A 23,735-nucleotide genomic window follows, 5' to 3' on the forward strand; every position below is an offset into this window, starting at 1 on the left:
TCCTCATCCCTTTCCTCATCATGCCCCCCTTCTCATCCCGTTACCCATAATGCCTCACTCTTCATCCCCTTTCCTCATAATGCTCCGCTCCTCATCCCTTTCCTCATAACGCTCCCTCCATCACTTTCCTCGTAATACCCCCCTCCTCATCCCTTTCCTCATAACGCCCCCCTCCATCACTTTCCTCATTACGCCCCCCTCCATCACTTTCCTCATAACGCCCCCCTCCATCACTTTCCTCATAACGCCCCCCTCCATCACTTTCCTCATAACGCTCCCCTCCATCACTTTCCTCATAACGCCCCCCTCCATCACTTTCCTCATAACGCCCCCCTCCATCACTTTCCTCGTAACGCCCCCCTCCATCACTTTCCTCATAACGCCCCCCTCCATCACTTTCCTCATAACGCCCCCTCCATCACTTTCCTCGTAACGCCCCCCTCCATCACTTTCCTCATAACGCCCCCCTCCATCACTTTCCTCATAACGCCCCCCTCCATCATTTTCCTCGTAATACCCCCCTCCATCACTTTCCTCGTAATACCCCCCTCCATCACTTTCCTCATAACGCCCCCCTCCATCACTTTCCTCATAACGCCCCCCTCCATCACTTTCCTCGTAATACCCCCCTCCTCATCCCTTTACTATTTTTTTATGTTTTATTATGTTTAACCTTTATTGAACTAGGCAAGTCAGTTAAGAACAAATTGTTATTTAAATGACGGCCTACACCGGCCAAACCCGGATGACGCTGGGTCAAATGTGCGCCGCCCTATGGGACTCCCAATCACGGTCGGTTGTGATACAACCTGGAACGCGCCCCTCCTCATAACGCCCTCCTCCTCATCACTTTCCTCATAACACCCCCTCCTCATCCCTTTCCTCATAACGCCCCCTCATCCCTTTCCTCAAAACGCCCCCTCCTCATCCCTTACCTCATAATGCCCTCCTCCTCATCCCTTTAGTCATAATGCCCCCCTCCTCATCCCTTTCCTCCTCATCCCTTTCCTCATAACGCCCCCCTCATCACTTTCCTCATAACGCCCCCCTCCTCATCCCTTTACTCATAATGCCCCCCCTCATCCCTTTACTCATAAGGCCCTCTCCTCATCCATTTACTCTTTTTTAATTTTATTTAACTGTTATTTAACTAGGCAAGTCAGTTCAGAACAAATTGCTGTATATATTTCAATTTTATTCTCAATCTCTTTTCTATTTTAAATCAATTATACCTTCCGGTAACCTGCCTCACCCAATGTGATATGGAACCGCTATTTTGTTGTTGTTGACCTTATAGCTAGAACCACCTAGCCATCAGAAGCTAACCAGCTAATTAGCTACAAGCTATTTAGTCATTGTTAACCACTGCTAGCGGCCTTTACCTTCTGCACAGATACCAGCGCTTTTTTAGCCTGGATAATACTTGCCAGCCTACCAGTATCGGACTGTTTCTCCACTACAACGTCGGATTCTTGCCGTAAACCCTGGACCATTACTGCTGATCTTACATTTACATTTTAGTCATTTAGCAGACGCTCTTATCCAGAGCGACTTACAGTAGTGAATACATACATTTAATTTCATGCATTTTTTTGTACTGGCCCCCCGTGGGATTCAAACCCACAACACTGGCGTTGCACACACCATGCTGGCGTTGCAAACACCATGCTCTACCAACTGAGCCACAGGGAAGATCTTCACAGCTAGCTAGCTGCCACCGAGTGACCCAGTACCGAAGCTAGCCCTGAGCCAGGCCAGGCCCACCTCCCGGCCGACTCAGTTGTTGGCTTGGATCCTTTGTCGACACGGCGCCCCGCCGCACCACCACGACTGGTCTGCTGATGAATACTCCATCCGCTGTGCCTTCAACCGGCCTCTGTCGGACGGCGGAGCAGACTCTTCTACTAGCCCCGGCCTGCTAACTTTAAACGCTGTGTCGCCCTCATGCTAGCATAGTAGCGACATCTCCGCGGCTTCCCTATTCCATCTATTGCTGTCCCCTGGACCCTATGATCACTTGGCTACATAGCTGATGCCTGCTGGACTGTCCATTAATCACGGTACTCCATTCTGTTTATTTTTGTTTATCTGTCGGCCCCAGCCGCGAACTCAGGCTCTGTGTGTAGTTAACCGACCCTCTCTGCCCATTCATTGCCATTTTACCTGTTGTTGTTGTCTTGGCTGATTAGCTGTTGTTGTCTTACCTGTTGTTGTCTTAGCTAGCTCTCCCAATCAACACCTGTGATTGCTTTATGCATCGCTTTATGTCTCTCACAAATGTCAATATGCCTTGTATACTGTTGTTTAGGTTAGTTATCATTGTTTTAGTTTACAATGGAGCCCCTAGTTCCACTCATCATACCTCTGATACCTCCTTTGTCCCACCTCCCACACATGCGGTGACATCACCCATTATAACCAGCATGTTCAGAGATGCAACCTCTTATCATCACTCAGTGCCTGGGCTTACCTCCGCTGTACCCGCACCCCACCATACCCCTGTCTGCACATTATGCCCTGAATCTATTCTACCACGCCCAGAAATCTGCTCCTTTTATTCTTTGTCCCCAACGCTCTAGACGACCAGTTTTGATAGCCTATAGCCGTACCCTCATCCTACTCCTCCTCTGTTCCTCGGGTGATGTGGAGGTAAACCCAGGCCCTGCGTGTCCCCAGGCACCCTCATTTGTTGACTGCTGTGATCGAAAAAACCTTGGTTTCATGCATGTTAACATCAGAAGCCTCCTCCCTAAGTTTATTTTACTCACTGCTTTAGCACACTCCGCCAACCCTGATGTCCTTGCCGTGTCTGAATCCTGGCTTAGGAAGGCCACCAAAAATTCAGAGATTTCCATACCCAATGTCAACATTTTCCGTCAAGATAGAACTGCCAAAGGGGGGGGGAGTTGCAATCTACTGCAGAGATAGCCTGCAAAGTTCTGTCATACTTTCCAGGTCTATGCCCAAACAGTTCGAACTTCTAATTGAATGGTTAGTGAGGGAGGCCCTGCTCTCTCGCTTCCCCAGTTGTTTAGTTAATTTTCATTCCAATCTCCTTTGCATTAGCGTAGCCTCTCCTGTAGCCTGTAAACTATGTGTCTGTCTATCCCTGTTCTCTCCTCTCTGCACAGGCCACACAAACGCTTCACACCGCGTGGCCGCTGCCACTCTAACGTGGTGGTCCCAGCGTGCACGACCCACGTGGAGTTCCAGGTCTCCGGCAGCCTCTGGAACTGCTGGTCTGCGGCCAACAAGGCAGAGTTCATCTCAGCCTATGCTACCCTCCAGTCCCTCGACTTCTTGGCGCTGACGGAAACATGGATTACCACAGAAAACACTGCTACTCCTACTGCTCTCTCCTCGTCTGACCACGTGTTCTCTCTCGCATACCCCGAGAGCATCTGGTCAGCAGGGTGGTGGCACTGGAATCCTCATCTCTCCCAAGTGGACATTCTCTCTTTCTCCCCTGACCCATCTGTCTATCTCCTCCTTTGAATTCCATGCTGTCGCAGTCACTAGCCCATTGAAGCTTAAAATCCTTATCATTTATCGCCCTCCAGGTTCCCTTGGAGAGTTCATCAATGAGCTTGACAAGTTCCTTTCCTGAGGATGGCTCACCCCTCACAGTTCTGGGTGACTTTAACCTCCCTACGTCTACCTTTGACTCATTTCTCTCTGCCTCCTTCTTTCCACTCCTCTCCTCTTTTGACCTCACCCTCTCACCGTCCCCCCCTACTCACAAGGCAGGCAATACGCTTGACCTCATCTTTACTAGATGCTGTTCTTCTACTAATCTCATTGCAACTCCCCTCCAAGTCTCCGACCACTTCCTTGTATCCTTTTCCCTCTCGCTCTCCTCCAACACTACTCACTCTGCCCCTACTCAGATGGTATTGCGCCGTCGCAACCTTTGCTCTCTCTCTCCTGCTACTCTCTCCTCTTCCATCCTATCATCTCTTCCCTCTGCTCAATCCTTCTCCAACCAATCTCCTGATTCTGCTTCCTCAACCCTCCTCTCCTCCCTTTCTGCATCCTTTGACTCTCTATGTCCCCTATCCTCCCGGCCGGCTCGGTCCTCCCCTCCTGCTCCGTGGCTTGACGACTCATTGCGAGCTCACAGAACAGGGCTCCGGGCAGCCGAGCGGAAATGGAGGAAAACTAGCCTCCCTGCGGACCTAGCATCTTTTCACTCCCTCCTCTCTACATATTCTTCCTCTGTTTCTGCTGCTAAAGCCACTTTCTACCACTCTAAATTCCAAGCATCTGCCTCTAACCCTAGGAAGCTCTTTGCCACCTTCTCCTCCCTCCTGAATCTTCCTCCCCCTCCCCCCCACTCTCTGCGGATGACTTCGTCAACCATTTTGAAAAGAAGGTTGACGACATCCGATCCTCGTTTGTTAAGTCAAACGACACCGCTGGTCCTGCTCACATTGCATTACCCTATGCTTTGACCTCTTTCTCCCCTCTCTCTCCAGATGAAATCTTGCGACTTGTGACGGCCGGCCACCCAACAACCTGCCCGCTTGACCCTATCCCCTCCTCTCTTCTCCAGACCATTTCCGGAGACCTTCTCCCCTACCTCACCTCGCTCATCAACTCATCCTTGACCGCTGGCTACGTCCCTTCCGTCTTAAAGAGAGCGAGAGTTGCACCCCTTCTCAAAAAACCTACACTCGATCCCTCCGATGTCAACAACTACAGACCAGTATCCCTTCTTTCTTTTCTCTCCAAAACTCTTGAGCGTGCCGTCCTTGGCCAGCTCTCTTGCTATCTCTCTCAGAATGACCTTCTTGATCCAAATCAGTCAGGTTTCAAAACTGGTCATTCAACTGAGACTGCTCTTCTTTGTGTCACGGAGGCTCTCCGCACTGCTAAAGCTAACTCTCTCTCCTCTGCTCTCATCCTTGTAGACCTATCTGCTGCCTTTGATACTGTGAACCATCAGATCCTCCTCTCCACCCTCTCCGAGTTGGGCATCTCCGGCGCGGCTCACTCTTGGATTGCGTCCTACCTGACAGGTCGCTCCTACCAGGTGGCGTGGCGAGAATCCGTCTCCACACCACGTGCTCTCACCACTGGTGTCCCCCGGGGCTCAGTTCTAGGCCCTCTCCTATTCTCGCTATACACCAAGTCACTTGGCTCTGTCATATCCTCACATGGTCTCTCCTATCATTGCTACACAGATGACACACAATTAATCTTCTCCTTTCCCCCTTCTGATAACCAGGTGGCGAATCGCATTTCTGCATGTCTGGCAGACATATCAGTGTGGATTACGGATCACCACCTCAAGCTGAACCTCGGCAAGACGGAGCTGCTCTTCCTCCCGGGGAAGGACTGCCTGTTCCATGATCTCGCCATCACGGTTGACAACTCCATTGTGTCCTCCTCCCAGAGTGCTAAGAGCCTTGGCGTGACCCTGGACAACACCCTGTCGTTCTCCGTTAACATCAAGGTGATTCCCTGATCCACCTCAACGCAGACAACACCATTCTGTATACTTTGGCCCTTCCTTGGACACTGTGCTAACTAACCTCCAAACGAGCTTCAATGCCATACAACACTCCTTCCGTGGCCTCCAACTGCTCTTAAATGCTAGTAAAACCAAATGCATGCTTTTCAACCGTTCGCTGCCCTCACCCGCCCGACTAGCATCACCACCCTGGACGGTTCTGACCTAGAATATGTGGACAACTATAAATACCTAGGTGTCTGGCTAGACTGTAAACTCTCCTTCCAGACTCATATTAAACATCTCCAATCCAAAATAAAATCTAGAATCGGATTTCTATTTCGCAACAAAGCCTCATTCACTCACGCCGCCAAACTTACCCTCGTAAAACTCACTATCCTACCGATCCTCGACTTCAGCGATGTCATCTAGAAAATAGCTTCCAATACTCTACTCAGCAACTGGATGCAGTTTATCACAGTGCCATCTGTTTTGTTACCAAATCACCTTATACCACCCACCACTGCGACTTGCATGCTCTAGTTGGCTGGCCCTCGCTACATATTCGTCGCCAGACCCACTGGCTCCAGGTCATCTATAAGTCTATGCTAGGTAAAGCTCCGCCTTATCTCAGCTCACTGGTCACGATAACAACACCCACCCGTAGCACAAGTTCCAGCAGGTATATCTAACTGATCATCCCCAAAGCCAACACCTCATTTAGCTGCCTTTCCTTCCAGTTCTCTGCTGCCAGTGAATGGAACGAATTGCAAAAATCACTGAAGCTGGAGACTTATATTTCTCTCACCAACTTTAAACATCAGCTATCTGAGCAGCTTACCGATCGCTGCAATTGTACATAGTCCATCTGTAAATAGCCCACCCAATCTACCTACTTCATCCCCATACTGTTTTTATTTTACTTTTCTGCTCTTTTGCACACCAGTATCTCTACTTGCACATCATCATTTGCTCATTTACCACTCCAGTGTTAATCTGCTAAATTGTAATTCTTCGCTACTGTGGCCTATTTATTGCCTACCTCCTCATGCCTTTTGCACACACTGTATATAGACTTTCTTTTTTTCTACTGTGTCATTGACTTGTTTATTGTTTATTCCATGTGTAACTCTGTGTTGTTGTCTGTGTCACACTGCTTTGCTTTATCTTGGCCAGGTCACAGTTGTAAATGAGAACTTGTTCTCAACTAGCCTACCTGGTTAAATAAAGGTTAAATAAAAAAAATAAGAGTAAAAGGATGAGGGGGGCATTATGAGGAAAGTGATGAGGAGGGGGGCATTATGAGGAAAGTGATGAGTAGGGGGGCGTTGTGAGGAAAGGGATGAGGAGTGGGGCATTATGTGTAAAGGGATGAGGAGGGGGCGTTTTGAGGAAAGGAATGAGTAGGGGGGCATTATGAGGAAAGGGATGAGTAGGGGGGCGTTAGGAGTAAAGGGATGAGGAGGGGGCGTTATGAGGAAAGGGATGAGGGGGCATTATGAGTAAAGGGATGAGGAGGGGGCGTTTTGAGGAAAGGGATGAGGGGGGCATTATGAGGAAAGGGATGAGGAGGGGGGCATTATGAGTAAAGGGATGAGGAGGGGGGCGTTATGAGGAAAGTGATGAGGGAAAAAGTATTTTGTCAGCCACCAATTGTGCATGTTCTCCCACTTAAAAAGATGAGAGAGCCCTGTAATTTTCATCATAGGTACACGTCAACTATGACAGACAAAATTAGAAAAAAAATCCAGAAAATCACATTGTAGGATTTTTTATGAATTTATTTGCAAATTATGGTGGAAAATAAGTATTTGGTCACCTACAAACAAGCAAGATTTCTGGCTCTCACAGACCTGTAACTTCTTCTTTAAGAGGCTCCTCTGTCCTCCACCCGTTACCTGTATTAATGGCACCTGTTTGAACTTGTTATCAGTATAAAAGACACCTGTCCACAACCTCAAACAGTCACACTCCAAACTCCACTATGGCCAAGACCAAAGAGCTGTCAAAGGACACCAGAAACAAAATTGTAGACCTGCACCAGGCTGGGAAGACTGAATCTGCAATAGGTAAGCAGCTTGGTTTGAAGAAATCAACTGTGGGAGCAATTATTAGGAAATGGAAGACATACAAGACCACTGAATCTCCCTCGATCTGGGGCTCCACGCAAGATCTCACCCCGTGGGGTCAAAATGATCACAAGAACGGTGAGCAAAAATCCCAGAACCACACGGGGGGACCTATTGAATGACCTGCTGAGAGCTGGGACCAAAGTAACAAAGCCTACCATCAGTAACACACTACGCCGCCAGGGACTCAAATCCTGCAGTGCCAGACGTGTCCCCCTGCTTAAGCCAGTGCATGTCCAGGCCCGTCTGAAGTTTGCTAGAGAGCATTTGGATGACCCAGAAGAGGATTGGGAGAATGTCATATGGTCAGATGAAACCAAAATATAACTTTTTGGTAAAAACAACTCGTCGTGTTTGGAGGACAAAGAATGCTGAGTTGCATCCAAAGAACACCATACCTACTGTGAAGCATGGGGGTGGAAACATCATGCTTTGGGGCTGTTTTTCTGCAAAGGGACCAGAACGACTGATCCGTGTAAAGAATAAATGGGGCCATTTATCGTGAGATTTTGAGTGAAAACCTCCTTCCATCAGCAAGGGCATTGAAGATGAAACGTGGCTGGGTCTTTCAGCATGACAATGATCCCAAACACACCGCCCGGGCAACGAAGGAGTGGCTTCGTAAGAAGCATTTCAAGGTCCTGGAGTGGCCTAGCCAGTCTCCAGATCTCAACCCCATAGAAAATCTTTGGAGAGAGTTGAAAGTCCGTGTTGCCCAGCGACAGCCCCAAAACATCACTGCTCTAGAGGAGATCTGCATGGAGGAATGGGCCAAAATACCAGCAACAGTGTGTGAAAACCTTGTGAAGACTTACAGAAAACATTTGACCTGTGTCATTGCCAACAAAGGGTATATAACAAAGTATTGAGATAAACTTTTGTTATTGACCAAATACTTATTTTCCACCATAATTTGCAAATAAATTCATTAAAAATCCTACAATGTGATTTTCTGGATTTTCTTTTCTTCTCATTTTGTCTGTCATAGTTGAAGTGTACCTATGATGAAAATTACAGGCCTCTCATCTTTTTAAGTGGGAGAACTTGCACAATTGGTGGCTGACTAAATACTTTTTAACCCCACTGTATATGGATGTATGATCTCTGTGGTTCCTTATAGTTGTTCAGAGTAAACTCTGACGACACTGTATGCAATTGTCCTACTCTGCCCACCCCCACAGGTCATCACACATAGATGTGACCCCCTTCCTAGAGGCTCCTTGGCTGGTTTGATCTGATTGGATATCTTAGTTTTACTACCTTTCGTGTGGTCTGTGGATTGGACAACAATTGATTTTGAATACAAACAAGTCATATCTGGTATAAATGGAATGAATGTCTGTTCTCTCTTATCTTGATATTTTCTAGTTTCCTAGGCTTCTATGCCTCTGTCATAGTCCGTGTATGTAGGTGGCCGGGAAGTCAGGCACAGGAGAAAACAGAGTGGTTTAAAAATGGAATATTTATTTCCAAAACCAACGTAGAAAAAGAATCCGGGTAAAACAATAACCCTTTCGCACACCGATACAGAAACAACACGTACATAATAAACAAACAATCACTGACAGAGAAATGAGGGGAAGCAGAGGGTTAAATACACAACATATAATTACTGGGATATGAAACAGGTGTGTAAAGAGACCAGACAAAACTAATGGAAAATGAAAAACTGATCAATGGTGGCTAGAAGGCCGGTGACGTCGATCGCCGAACACCACCCGAACAAGGAGGGGCATCAACTTCAGTCGAAGTCGTGACAGTACCCCCCCCCCTGACGCGCGGCTCCAGCAGTGCGTCGACACCGGCCTCGGGGACGACCCGGAGGACGAGGCGCAGGGCGATCCTGATGGAGACGATGGAACTCGCTCAGCATGGAAGGATCTAACACGTCCTCCACCGGAACCCAGCATCTCTCCTCCGGACCGTACCCCTCCCAGTCGACGAGGTACTGAAGACCCCTCGCCCGACGTCTCGAAACCAGGATGGATCGAACGGAGTACGACGGGGCCCCCTCAATGTCCAGAGGGGGCGGAGGAACCTCCCGCACCTCGGCCTCCTGGAGCGGGCCAGCCACCACCGGCCTGAGGAGAGACACATGGAACGAGGGGTTAATGCGGTAATTGGGGGGAAGCTTTAACCTATAACATACCTCGTTAAATCTCCTCAGGACTTTAAACGGCCCCACAAACCGCGGACTCAGCTTCCGGCAGGGCAGGCAGAGGGGCAGGTTTCGGGTCGAGAGCCAGACCCTGTCCCCCGGTGCAAACACCGGGGCCTCACTGCGGCGACGGTCTGCACCAGCTTTTTGACGTCGTACGGCGCACTGAAGGTGGACGTGAGCTGCGTCCCAGGTCTCCTCCGCGCGCCGGAACCAGTGGTCCACCGCAGGAGCCTCGGTCTGGCTCTGATGCCAAGGGGCCAGAACCGGCTGATAACCTAACACACACAGAAACGGAGTGAGGTTAGTGGAGGAGTGGCGGAGCGAGTTCTGAGCCATCTCTGCCCAGGGCACAAACTCCGCCCACTCCCCCGGCCGATCCTGGCAATAAGACCTCAGAAACCTACCCACATCCTGATTAACTCTCTCCACCTGCTCGTTACTTTCGGGGTGAAAACCCGAGGTAAGGCTAACCGAGACCCCCAGACGTTCCATGAACGCCTTCCAAACCCTTGACGTGAACTGGGGCCCTCGATCAGACACTATATCCTCAGGCACCCCGTAGTGCCGAAAGACGTGTGTAAACAGAGCCTCCGCCGTCTGTAGGGCCGTAGGGAGACCGGGTAAAGGGAGGAGACGACAGGACTTAGAAAAGCGATCCACAACGACCAGGATCGTGGTGTTACCTTGTGATGGTGGAAGATCGGTTATAAAATCCCCCGACAAGTGCGACCACGGCCGCTGTGGAACGGGTAAGGGTTGTAACTTACCCCTGGGTAGGTGTCTAGGAGCCTTGCACTGGGCGCACACTGAGCAGGAGGAAACATAAACCCTCACGTCCTTAGCTAAGGTGGGCCACCAGTATTTCCCACTAAGACAGCGCATTGTCCAATCAATCCCAGGATGACCAGAGGAGGGTGACGTGTGAGCCCAGTAGATCAATCGGTCGCGGACAGCGGACGGCACGTACAGACGCCCAGCTGGACACTGAGGGGGAACGGGCTCTGCACGTGACAGTCCAGATGAGAAAAGGGTGTTTAGCCCCCTCAAGCCAGTGTCTCCACACCTTCAGAGCCTTGACAACAGCCAACAGCTCCCTGTCCCCCACATCATAGTTTTGCTCCGCCAGGCTGAGCTTCTTAGAGAAGAAGGCACAGGGGCGGAGCTTAGGTGGCGTACCTGAACGCTGAGAGAGCACAGCTCCTATCCCAGCCTCAGATGCGTCCACCTCCACTATGAATTGCAGAGAGGGATCCGGATGAGCCAACACAGGAGCCGAGGTAAACAGAGCCTTCAGTTTCCTAAACGCCCTATCCGCCCCAGCTGACCACTGCCCCCTTCAGCAGTGAGGTAATGGGAGCAGCTATCTGACCAAAACCCCGGATGAATCTCCGGTAGTAATTGTCAAACCCTAAAAATCGCTGCACTTCCTTTACCGTGGTGGGAGTCGGCCAATTACGCACGGCTGTAATACGGTCACTCTCCATCTCCACTCCTGACGTAGATAGGCGATATCCTAAGAAAGAGACAGACTGTTTAAAGAACAAGCATTTCTCAGCCTTGACATACAGGTCATGCTCCAACAGGCGACCATGCACTTTGCGCACCAGGGACACATGCTCGGCGCGTGTAGCGGAGTAAATCAGAATGTCATCGATATACACCACTACACCCTGCCCGTGCAGGTCCCTAAAAATCTCATTGACAAAAGATTGGAAGACTGATGGAGCATTTTTTAACCCATACGGCATGACAAGGTACTCATAATGCCCTGAGGTGGTACTAAATGCTGTCTTCCACTCGTCTCCATCTCGGATACGCACCAGGTTATACGCACTCCTGAGATCCAGTTTTGTGAAGAAGCGCGCGCCGTGCATTAATTCAATCACCGGGGCGATCAGAGGTAGCGGGTAACCGTACCCCACTGTAATTTTATTAAGACCTCGATAATCAATGCACGGTCGCAGACCCCCATCCTTCTTCTTCACAAAAAAGAAACTCGAGGAGACGGGTGAGATGGAGGGCCTAATGTATCCCTGACGCAGGGATTCGGAAACATATGTCTCCATAGCCACCGTCTCCGCTTGCGACAGGGGATACACTTGACTCTTGGGAAGTGCAGCGTCTGCCATGAGATTTATCGCACAATCCCCCTGTCGATGAGGTGGTAATTGAGTCGGCGAGAGCCAAATCGGCATATTCAGGGGGAATGTGCACGGTGGAGACCTGGTCTGGACTTTCCACCGTAGTAGCACCAACGGAAACCCCTACACACCTACCTGAGCACTCTCGCGACCACCCCGTAAGAGCCCTCTGTGGCCAAGAAAAAGTGGGGTTATGACTAGTTAACCAGGGAAGACCCAGCACCACCGGATACGCAGGAGTGTCGATAAGGAAAAGACTGATTTTCTCCTTGTGACCCCCTGCGTCACCATAGTCAATGGAGCCGTGGCCTCCCTAATCAACCCTGACCCTAATGGTCGACTATCTAAGGTGTGAATGGGAAAAGGTACTTTCACCGGTACAATAGGGATCCCTAAACTATGAGCCAACGTTTGATCAATAAAGTTCCCAGCCGCGCCTGAATCTACTAGTGCCTTATGCTGGGAATGAGGGGAAAATTCAGGAAAAGTGACAGACACAAATATATGAGCAACAGAGGGCTCTGGATGAGAATGGTGCCTACTCACCTGGGGTGGCGCCAGAGCGCCCTGCCTGTTACCTTGATTCCCAGAAGAACCTACCCGGCACCGACCAGCAGTGTGTCCTCTGCGGTCACTGACGGTACGCGAGCGGGAGCTCCCTCCGGTCTCCCTGTGCACCCTCTCTCCTGGCTCCATGGTTATAGGAGAGGGGATGCAGGAGGATGAAACCACCAGACCCTGATCTGGGCGTCCACGAGCAGCCAGCCCATTGTCCAACTGGATGGACAGATCCACCAGCTGGTCGAAGGTTAGGGTGGTGTCTCTACAGGCCAGCTCCCGACGGACGTCCTCCCGCAGACTGCAGCGATAATGATCTATCAGGGCCCCGTGATTCCATCCTGCACCGGCTGCCAGGGTCCTGAACTCCAATGCGAAATCCTGGGCGCTCCTCGTCTCCTGCCTCAGATGGTAGAGGCGCTCACCCGCCGCTCTGCCCTCGGGTGGGTGTTCGAAGACTGCCCGGAAACGGCGGATGAACTCCTCATATCGGTCCAACGCCGTATCTCCTAGCGCTGGCCCATTCCAGGGCTCTCCCGGTGAGGCACGAGACGAGGGCGAAAATGTTCTCTCGGTCTGATGGGACTGGGTGGACCGTGGCCAGAGAAAGTTCTAATTGAAGCAGGAAACCCCGGCAGTTGGCAGTACTTCCGTCGTAACCCCGAGGCATGGCTAGACGGATACCACCCGGTTCAGGTTGACAAGGGGTGTTTTGGATCGACCCCTGTTGGGCTGGTGGAGGTGCTGGCTGAATCTCCCGTCTCTCTAAGCGGTTCATCAGCTGAACAGCGCGATCCATAGCAGCGCATACATGTAATAGTCTCTCTGCATTCTTCTGGATGCGCTCCTCCACCTCCCTGTCCGGGATCTCTTCTCCTGCTGACTTCAAAAAAATTGGTTGGTGATTCTGTCATAGTCCGTGTATGTAGGTGGCCGGGAAGTCAGGCGCAGGAGAAAACAGAGTGGTTTAAAAATGGAATATTTATTTCCAAAACCAACGTAGAAAAAGAATCCGGGTAAAACAATAACCCATCGATACAGAAACAACACGTACATAACAAACAAACAATCACCGACAGAGAAATGAGGGGAAGCAGAGGGTTAAATACACAACATATAATTACTGGGATATGAAACAGGTGTGTAAAGAGACCAGACAAAACCAATGGAAAATGAAAAACTGATCAATGGTGGCTAGAAGGCCGGTGACATCGATCGCCGAACACCACCCAAACAAGGAGGGGCATCAACTTCAGTAGAATTCGTGACAGCCTCTGGCCTTGTAGGCATCTCTTTGTTCATGCTTTGTCTTGTAACTTAACCTTTGGACCTATATGCCTAGAATTATGTTTTGTTAATAATGTCAGTATTGCCTTGTAACTTAAGCGTTATGCCTTGTATGTGAACCCGTTTAATTTAGAAAGTTATTAAATAATACTTGCATTTTGCCATCACTTCTCATGACCATTCCTTGATCTTACTCAGCTAAACGCCTAATGCTTGCTTGCATATTTTCCTCACGTGTGCTCCCTCTACGGCCTCTAGATCACCAGGCTGCTCGTTAGGGCGCACACCTGTCACCAGTGTTAGGCGCATAATGGCACTCACCTAGACTCCATCACCTCCTTGATTTCCTGCCCTTTATATGTCACTTCCTTTAGTTTCTTCCCTAGTCCTCATTGTTCCTGTTTTATGTCGGTGCGCTGTTCGTGTTTCCTTGTTTTGTTCTTTTATTTATTAAATGTATTCACTACCTGAACTTGCTTCCCGACTTTCAGCGTACATCGTTACAATTTTAATTATCTTTATGGAGTCAGATATAGTTTTAATAGACTTTGTCCATTAATTGCATAGTCTTATTACAGGTCGCATGTAAGGTACATATCAAATATTACCCTGCTACAAAAGCATGCTATTTATATGGATGCTTGAGATAATATGTTTTCTTATGCAGGAATCCCTGCTTTAGTCACCAATTTTCAAACTGGCTTTGTCAGGTAGCGCGTTAGCCAAAGGATTTGAATATTTTTACTACCACACTGTTCTCCTCCACTCTCTCATAATCAGGTCTTGGGAGTGTTATATTTAGCTTCCACTGGCAGAGAATGAGTTCTGTAGGGAGACCTTGGTGTTACATAAGAAAAATATGAAATATAGAATGTCAGTGGGTACATTCTCACTCCATATCAAAACATTTATTCAAAGTATACTTGTGCCAGGGCCAATAAAAATATATGATAAGATAGATAGGATAAGATAGATATGATATGATAGATAGGATAAGGTAGATATGATATGACATGTAAATGTCACCTAATAGATTATCACAACCAAAGATCCAAACACACACATGCACCTATGTGCACACACAGGCAAGTACACACACACACACACATCTTTGTATCAGACAAACAGAACATCTTGCAATATCTAGACACCACCACATAACTCAGTTGAATTGAAACTTTGCTATTACGTAATTGGACACAAACACTGCATATCCAGTTATAGATCTGATAGTACTGAAATAGTCAGAGCTTTCTGACAGTAACTAGCATCAAGTGACACAGTCCCCTTGCATACTTTTTCTGCTCAAAAACTCCTCCAGCTAAGCAATTGCACAGCCAAGTGAGCGAGAAATAGACAGATATTGTCATTAAAGGTCCTTCAATATTCCCATTTCAAAGCACAATGACTGGATAGAGTGATAGAGGGCTACTGCATCGTGTCTCACTGTGGAGCAGATTGAGATACTGTAGGCACTATAGAGCACAGCAGTGCTGCATAGATTGGGGTTTGCTGCCTAGAACTCCTGTGACTGATTGAAGCTCTGGCCTGGTTTGAGTGAAGTTATTTCTGGCACACATTAACACATGGGAAACGTGTTGTCTCCTTCTGAGCTTCCTATCTCCCTTAGCACTGAAACTAATAGCTCAGCGCCACAGGAAGAAAACAACGGCTAGCCTACTGATGGAGAGCAACAGAGGCACTATAGGAACGGGGTAATTTGATGAGGACTTTGAGGAGGACCTTTGTATTAGTAGAGGGTAGAGGAGATGGGATGCAGGAATGAAGAGATGGAGAAGCACCCTTCTTTTGCCATCCACAATCACCTCTCCATCTTCTGGTGTACGGCCCCAAAGTCTGGCAAAGATGATACCTTTTCCTTACTCAAATGATCACTTAAAAAAAAACTTGATGTGAGTGTGACTTACCACAAATAGCTGTGTGTGTGTGTGTGTGTGTGTGTGTGTGTGTGTGTGTGTGTGTGTGTGTGTGTGTGTGTGTGTGTGTGTGTGTGTGTGTGTGTGTGTGTTCAGCACAGCTACAATTTCCACAGGATTGGAAAGTTGATCCACCTGCCATTGCTCAGGTGACAGACATGATGAGAGTATCCTTATTCATATCACCACACATGACAGGCTGCCACCCCCTCCATCAAACTAATTACCAGATACACAGATAAGTGAAATTTGGACTCAAAGGTATCTACATTTTTGATATGGTCAGCTGGGGTGAATGGGTGTCAAGTCACATTTGGCTTGGGTTCCTGCTCTACCTGTCCCTCACCTTTGACCCTACCATACCAACCTGACACTGTGAAGCATTCTCATTTTGTCATGCTTGAGCTGTCTAAGCTATATAATCTGACCTATAGGCTACTACTCATATCTATCCAACGGTCTTGTTTCAAATACATTGGAATATTTTAGGAAACATCTTTGGGAAATGTTAGTGCACTGTGCAGTTGGAGAAATCCAGAATCCCAGCCTTCTGTTGTCATGCATCCTATAGCTATTGCAACTACCTGCTCTGAACGAAAGGTTCATCCTTCATTTCTGTGTTATGAATTACTATTTAATGGTGTTACACAACAAAACACCTACGCGTTTATTCGTGCATAATAGAGCCGTTAATGCCAAAATGCATGAAGTGGTCAATTGTGTAAATTAAGTTGAATCTTTTTGCATTTAGAAATTATAATTCAAATTGACCCTTGAAATGAAATGGCGTTTAGGTCGCGCGGCGTTTTTTGGCAAATGCACATAAATGAATTGCCTATTGTGACTAATAATCCCCAGTCTACTTGTTGAATCCTTGAGCTGACTTTGAATGTTTGTTCGAGAGTAGGCAGGCTAATCAATGTGTTGTAGTGCTGTCTACACACGGATTTACCTACCTGCCCGAAGACTGATTTCACTATCGGATGCAGATTGGAGTCATGTTCAGGTGGAGCTGTGCTGAGTCTTTTGGCGGTGCGGCTGGTAAGGGGACCGGGCACTGGCGTGGACGATGCCGGTGGGTCAGACTTTATACTCGTGGACGACCCAGCATTTATTCTGTCCTTTGATTCAAAAAAGTACGCAGTATCGTCGGATTGTTTTGTAAAGGATGGAGTTGGCGAGGACCTCCGGTTCGGACGTGGGTTCCCGTGGTGATGCGCAGGCGGCAGGTCACATTTGGAGGTGTTGTGATGGTGGTGGTGTGGGTGGAGGTGTCTGGACGACTTACTGCGGTCTTTCCCACTGCGATCCATCCGCTCTCTCATTTCTTCCTGTCTGTAGCCGTCATCGTAGTGGTTGCTGTGTTGTTGGAAGTGGTGGGAATTTCCCCGTTTATCACCTCCATTCCTGTCTGTCCTGCCACCAGCATGCCTCGGTTGACAAAGCGGTCTGCGCGCGCTTGCCTCGCACTCATCGCTCCAACACGGCTCGTCAGGTACACTGCTACCTCCGTCGGGTTGATGATGATGACTGCGGTGGCTGCGCGACCCATGATGCTCAGAATGATGTGCGGATCTGCGACTCACCGGTACCGCTGAAGATCTCAACAGAGAGGTAGTAGATTCGCTCTTGGGAAGAGAGGAGCTCATTGCCGTGTGCCGTTATTTTTATCTTAATGTATTACTGTGTGCAGATAACAGGACAAGACTGAAGGTCGTGTGAAGACAGTTGCAGGTGCTGGGCATTTAGCCGGTATACTGTGTAGTCAGGGCAGTCTATTGGATCTCCTCTCAGTAGCCTATTCGCGCGTCTCTACAGCCTAGGCTACAGTGCAAACTAGGAACACCCACCCACTGTGAAATGAGAAAGTTCTGAATGCCACCTGCTCGCTCTATTGTATAGATGCGAGGCTACGTGTCATACGAAGTGACGAATCAGTCGCTTCTATACACGCGCAGAACGCATCAGTGAATTTGGGTGGCTTTGGAGGGGGATTTTATAGTTGCCTGCTATGCGGCGTACCGTACACTGTCCTCGCGCAAAGTTCGTTAGGTCCCGCGTCACCACAGATTATAATGAACCGTAAAAGAGCCGTATATCATTATAATTAGTCATTGCTTTACACATTCATCTCGACCCGGGGGGTCGTGAGGTTGAGCATCACATGATGTGAAGCAAGATAATAGGTGAGAGGGGTACGAAATTGTTTTTACTTCACTGCCTTGCCAGAACAATTGTCAATCAAAGTTTTTTTGTTCAGTTATTGATTAAAATACCTAACTAGAACTGCATCTCTTGGACAAATATTCCTATATTCATGTCAAAGTTAAGTACATTAGTATCAGCATGATATTCTCCATTTCATCAATGAATCATATTGCAGGGAATGAACGGTTTGAATCTTTTCCTCTCATCTTCTGTCTAGTAACTCTACGAGGACCATTAGGAATCGCCATTCTACCAGAGTAAAAAGCAACAGCCTGCATGGAATTCAGACCAAACTCCCCATCCCCAGACCTATCTAACCATCTCCCAACTTTCCATCCATCCTATAGTCTACTCTAAACATTTTCTAAATATATATCTGGTGAAACCCTATTGCTCAATGGCATCAAATAAAAAATCTATATATATTTATTTTCCTCCACAATGTCTAAATAGGCTATTACCACCCCGGATGACAGTTGGCTCTTTCTCAAGTGGCCTCTTGTCTTTCTCTGGCCTCTCTCTCTCCCCCAGTGTTCTCCCTCCCTCCCTCCCTCCATCCTCCCTAACCATAACTCTCTCTAGGGTAAACAGATGCTCTCAAGCTGAAAGTGGAGCTTATGTAACATTGTACCTTCACCTTTCAACCCCATCTCCATACATTTATAATGGTCAAATCACATGTACAATTACTTAGCACTTCACCTTTTATAAAGGGTTTGTAAGGGATGTATCATTGGTTGTAATTGTGTGATTGTTTGTGCTTGCTAAATAATTGAGTTATATGTCTGTTATAATTCAATCAATTAGTTATTACTGTTTAATACCAATAACAAAAAATGCTCTAGAAGCAAACTGTTTTTACAACTTTTGCAAAGCCTTTATAAAGGGCACTTAAAATGTAAAGGGTATTTTGAAGAGCACCATTTACTCATTTGAGTGTGTGAAATGTATTTGTCTCAATGGAAATTGTAAAAAAAATTATTATAATAATAAATAATGGAATTCACTATACATTCTTGACCATACATATTTGGGTTGTTCCACCAATTTGGTCAAATAAAACGTTTGATTTCACCTCATTTTTACATTCTGTCATACACTGTAAACCCCAAGGCATTTTTAACTCAAATACTTCTAGTAATTTGTCCTCAAAGTCAATGAAAAGTCATTATTACATAAAATGTTTATGTGGTAACTTTTTTCCCAGCATGCTCTACTGCAGGTTGATTTAAAAAAAATGTTTTTAATATCTGTGTTTTTGCATGTACATTGAGTGATTGATTGATTAAATGCTATGATACACAAAGATAAATAAAACAATTCTAACTAATCCAATTGTTGAATTTGTGCACCCATTACTGAAATGGTTGTTCCAGTTTAAATGGGTTAGGTAATTTCCTCCTACTATTTTTATCCCTGGCAGTCATTATGAATGCAGGTTGTGGATGAATACAAATTGCAACTGTTGGATAACCTAACGCTGGCTGGATTCCAATAGGAATTACATATCACTTGGTCAGTTTCCCAAGTGTCTATTAAAACATTTTTTTTTAAAAGGAATAGTTTCACCATATTAAAACGAGAGTTCATTTCACCTAACAGGCTTAACTTTAAACAGATGGAAATGGAAAGATGTAAATAAATCACTAATAACATTACATAAATAAATAATAATCTTCAGAAATGATTTTGTCAAAGCAACAAAATAACTAGGGCTTTACAATGATGGTGAAAACTTGGAGAAATGTTGGGGTTAAGTGGGTTAAAATTCCTAGAAGTCAGACGGTACACAGATGGACATGTCAAAATGCAGAATTTTGGCACTTTAGCAAGTCTTTTTATATTGAAAATGAGATTTATTGAATTATCTATGTGGTCTATATTAAAGGGCTCTTCATTTAATATAACAGGAATTCAAAACTCAATATTGGTCCAGAAATTCAACTTAAAATATCAAAGGGATGCAAAAGGACCTCATTTCATGGAACGACCCATTAAATGATAGACCAGAAGATCTAACAGGTGGGGGACAGTAGATCTGAAACTCTATCAATAGCAGATCTTCAGATAAAAACATAACCAATTTCTGTTATGATTATGTAGCACATTGAGATGTGTGAAACTTACTCCTCAGCCTGAAGTGCCCCCACTTGCACCATGAAATCGCTAGCTTTTCACATGGCGCGACTGGTAAAGCTTTGGCAGGGCGGTCACGTGTGCTAGCAAAGCAGAGGTGCTGGGTTTGAGCCTCGGTGTGAGTCAAATCAGGAGTAAGTGGTACTTGCTAAGCAAGAGCGTGAAGTCCTTTACAATTGCATCATTAATGAAAGAAGAACTAAGTGAGTGCTGAAAGTGTAGTCAGATAGCTGAAGTAAAATGTGACAGTATCTGTATGCCTATGGTCTTTACTCACACAACAGATGTCCAGGGATCCAGGCACATGTCAAATTCTGTTAATATATAGACACAATTAGACACACAACCTCTCCCTCCCTCCGAACTGTGCTTCAGTGTGCAAAGCCTCTCCCCTGTCTCTTGGGAGTTTGTTTTCTGACGTCTCTGTATCCCCTGCTCCAGGGATAGTCGGTAGAATATCTCGCTTCTCTTTTCATTTCTTTCCCATCCATTCCCTGTTTTCATCGCCTTCTCCTGCTCTTGTTCCAGCTATTTCTAATTTTGTCATCCTCTCCCCTTCCCTGTCTTTCCTGTTTCTTCTCTGTCCTGCTTTTTTGGTGAGAAATGTCACCAAATGTTGACATGTGTCATGGCTGTTCAAAGGATCGGACCAAAATGCAGCGTGTTCGTAGTGCCACATATTTTATTACCTGTGAAACGTAATGCAATACACTTAATAACTGAATATACAACAACAAACCGTGACGCAGAGCGAAACAAACACTACTCAAAAGATAATAACCCACAAAACAGGAAGAGAAAAACCCCTACTTAAATATGATCTCTAATCAGAGGCAACGAGGATCAGTTGCCTCCAATTAGAGATCAACCCAAACAATCCCAACATAGAAATAGAAAAACTAGAACTTAAACATAGAAAACATAGAACAACCCAAAATACCCCTGTCACGCCGTGCCCTACTCTACTATAGAAAATGACATCTTACTAGGGTCAGGACGTGACAACATGTCACTCTTATGTATGTAGGCCTGATATTTATGGGGAGGAGTATTTATAGATATTAAAACTTAACATAACATATTTACACCAGTGACGGTCAGTGCTGTTTAAAGATTAGGAAGAACAATTTTTATTAATGAGCATGATTTTATTTCTATTTCAGCCTATTGAATGACTGTCATTCATATTCCATTCACCTAGGTAGGTTTAGGCTACAGTACGACATGATACTCAAATTTGCCCTATACCCATCATTAGGTTGCTGGAACCTAGCCTACAAATGAACATTTATAAAGTTAGTGCACAGGTCAAGGGACAAATTGGAGTAATCAAGGTGACAGCATAGCCGCGGGAATTAGAGGTGCTAAGGGGGCTGCAGCACCAAAATTCACCAAAATAGTGCACTAGGCCTTTATTATTCCTGTATGAGCAAAGCAAAATATTTGTCAGAAGAGCGGGGAGAAATCTCTCTCTCTCTCTCTCGCTCTCTCTCTGCTGCTTCTCCTTAATTTTTGAAGAAACAAATTTGTTCAAAACTGTTCAACTATTTTATTTTTCTCTCGTTGAGTCAACTACTCACCACATTTTATGCACTGCAGTGCTAGCTAGCTGTATCTTATGCTTTCAGTACTAGATTCATTCTCTGATTCTTTGACTGGATTGACAAAATGTCAGTTGATGCTGCAAGAGCTCTGATAGGTTGGAGGATGTCCTCCTGAAGTCATCATAATTACTGTGTAAGTCTATGGAAGGGGGTGAGATCTAAGAGTCACCTAGGTTTTGTATTGTAGTCAATGTACCCAGAGGAGGACAGAAAATAGCTGTCCTCTGACTACACCACGGTGCTACCCTACAGAATGCTGTTCAGGCTACTAGAGACCTTCATTGCACTGTGTGTTTTAATCAGTTATTTGGTAACGTGAATATATTTAGTATAGTTTTATCTACAAAGGATAACTTTTTTAAATGTTTCACTATTTTCATTTTTATGAAATTCACTGAGTAGGATGGCCCTCCCCTTTCTCCTATGAGGAGCCCCCGCTGATTTTATCAAAGCTGCTCCCCCTTCTCTCTCCCTCTCTCTTAACTCTCTATGACCCCCCCCCTTTCTCTCTATCTCTTTAGAAAGCGTTGGGCTCCAGCAGCAGGGGACATGAGCCTCAGGCTTCAATATGGCCTATTTACAGTCCACACACACGGAAACTAAACAATGTGAAACCATTTCCAGCTCAGTAAACAACCAAAAAAGCACATCTACATCAATGTGTGTGTTAATTAAGTAATTTTAGTAATTTGACAACAATATTATATGGTAATATACAACTGTTGGTCTAAATACACCAACTCAACATGACGTGTGAAATTCAAGACAAAGTACCTCTAGTAAGCCATGTAACAGTTACTGTAACACTTGAAGTCACCTTTCTCTCACCCTCACGATCAGTTTACACCAATGAAATGGTTAAATTACGTCTCAAGGGTCTCGCTCTCTCTTTCTCGCTCTCTCTCTTTGTGCACAGTCTCCTATTTCATACTTAGTGGACATCTCTTTCTCAGAGTTTACATGCAAAATAAAACATAAAAAGGGAGATATGTGTGTTCTTGGACATGTCACCCTATAGGGAGATATGTGTGTTCTTGGACATGTCACCCTATAGGGAGATATGTGTGTTCTTGGACATGTCACCCTATAGGGAGATATGTGTGTTCTTGGACATGTCACCCTATAGGGAGATATGTGTGTTCTTGGACATGTCACCCTATAGGGAGATATGTGTGTTCTTGGACATGTCACCCTATAGGGAGATATGTGTGTTCTTGGACATGTCACCCTATAGGGAGATATGTGTGTTCTTGGAAATGTCACCCTATAGGGAGATATGTGTGTTCTTGAATGGTGTGTGTTGCTGTCCATGCAGCCTGCTGTCGGTCTCTTATCTCTGACCACATCTTGCACCCCCATTAACCCGGTCCCCTGGCACAGTTTGGTAACCCTGAAAAATTAATCGATTGCTTTAATAATTAACCGCACAGCAGCTTGTGGCATACAGGTTTTTAGTTGCTATTGTAGAATATCATGATTTATATCTTAATGAACCATTCACTTTTACTTCTACTCACAATCATTTTTTGTTCTGCAATAGTTTGGTGTTGCGCTCATACTGTTTTGTGTACTGTGTTTCTCCACTACCCCATGCTCTAATCTTGCCCCCTCGCTCTCTTTCTTTCCAGGAGTGACTCAGTTGGACGAATATTCTTTTGGAAATATATTTCCGCCTCAGTGGAATAAAGGCAGATTTTTGCTCATTCATCTGTTTGGCTGTCTATCAGCTTCCAAGTATACTATACAGTAATGGTTGTTGGTATCTCGTTACAAAAATAACCAAAATGCACCAAAAAACAAAAGAGTAAAGAACATTTTTAAGTGTTGAAGAGAGGATAAAGTAGTATAATATTTGGGTTTAATGATTTATGGAAGAAAAGAAAGGAAACAGAAATTGCAAAAATGACTTGATGAGTAGCTTCATAGCCCCAAAAACTAAAGGACGGGATGCAGGGGAGGTGGGTGTGGAAGAGGGGATTTGGTGGGGGGTTGGAATGGCGCAAAGAGTGCAGAATGATAACTAGCTAATTCTGTTTATAGAATTATAAAGACCTTTGTCTCTCTGCTTCAACACATACGCCTACCCCGTCTCTGGGTGTTCTCCTTTTCAATTACACAATTT

The 23,735-nt window shown here is 46.1% G+C and overlaps 1 protein-coding gene across 2 annotated transcripts in view; it reads right to left on the minus strand.

Annotated features, from left to right (window-relative positions):
- The window catches only part of LOC115149167 (calcium-binding protein 1), a 34,949-nt gene extending 17,007 nt beyond the window's left edge, over positions 1-17,942 (minus strand). The window contains exon 1 of one of the 2 annotated variants that reach the window (XM_029691760.1): positions 16,622-17,942. In XM_029691760.1, coding sequence (XP_029547620.1) covers positions 16,622-17,314 — 693 coding nt within the window. In that variant the 5' untranslated portion in view covers positions 17,315-17,942. The remainder of the gene's footprint in view (positions 1-16,621) is intronic. The other variant, XM_029691761.1, reaches the window with a different exon arrangement.
- Positions 17,943-23,735: the final 5,793 nt, after the last annotated feature.

This window comes from Salmo trutta, chromosome 15 (assembly GCF_901001165.1).
Source record: "Salmo trutta chromosome 15, fSalTru1.1, whole genome shotgun sequence".
In the NCBI taxonomy this organism is placed as follows: domain Eukaryota; kingdom Metazoa; phylum Chordata; class Actinopteri; order Salmoniformes; family Salmonidae; genus Salmo; species Salmo trutta.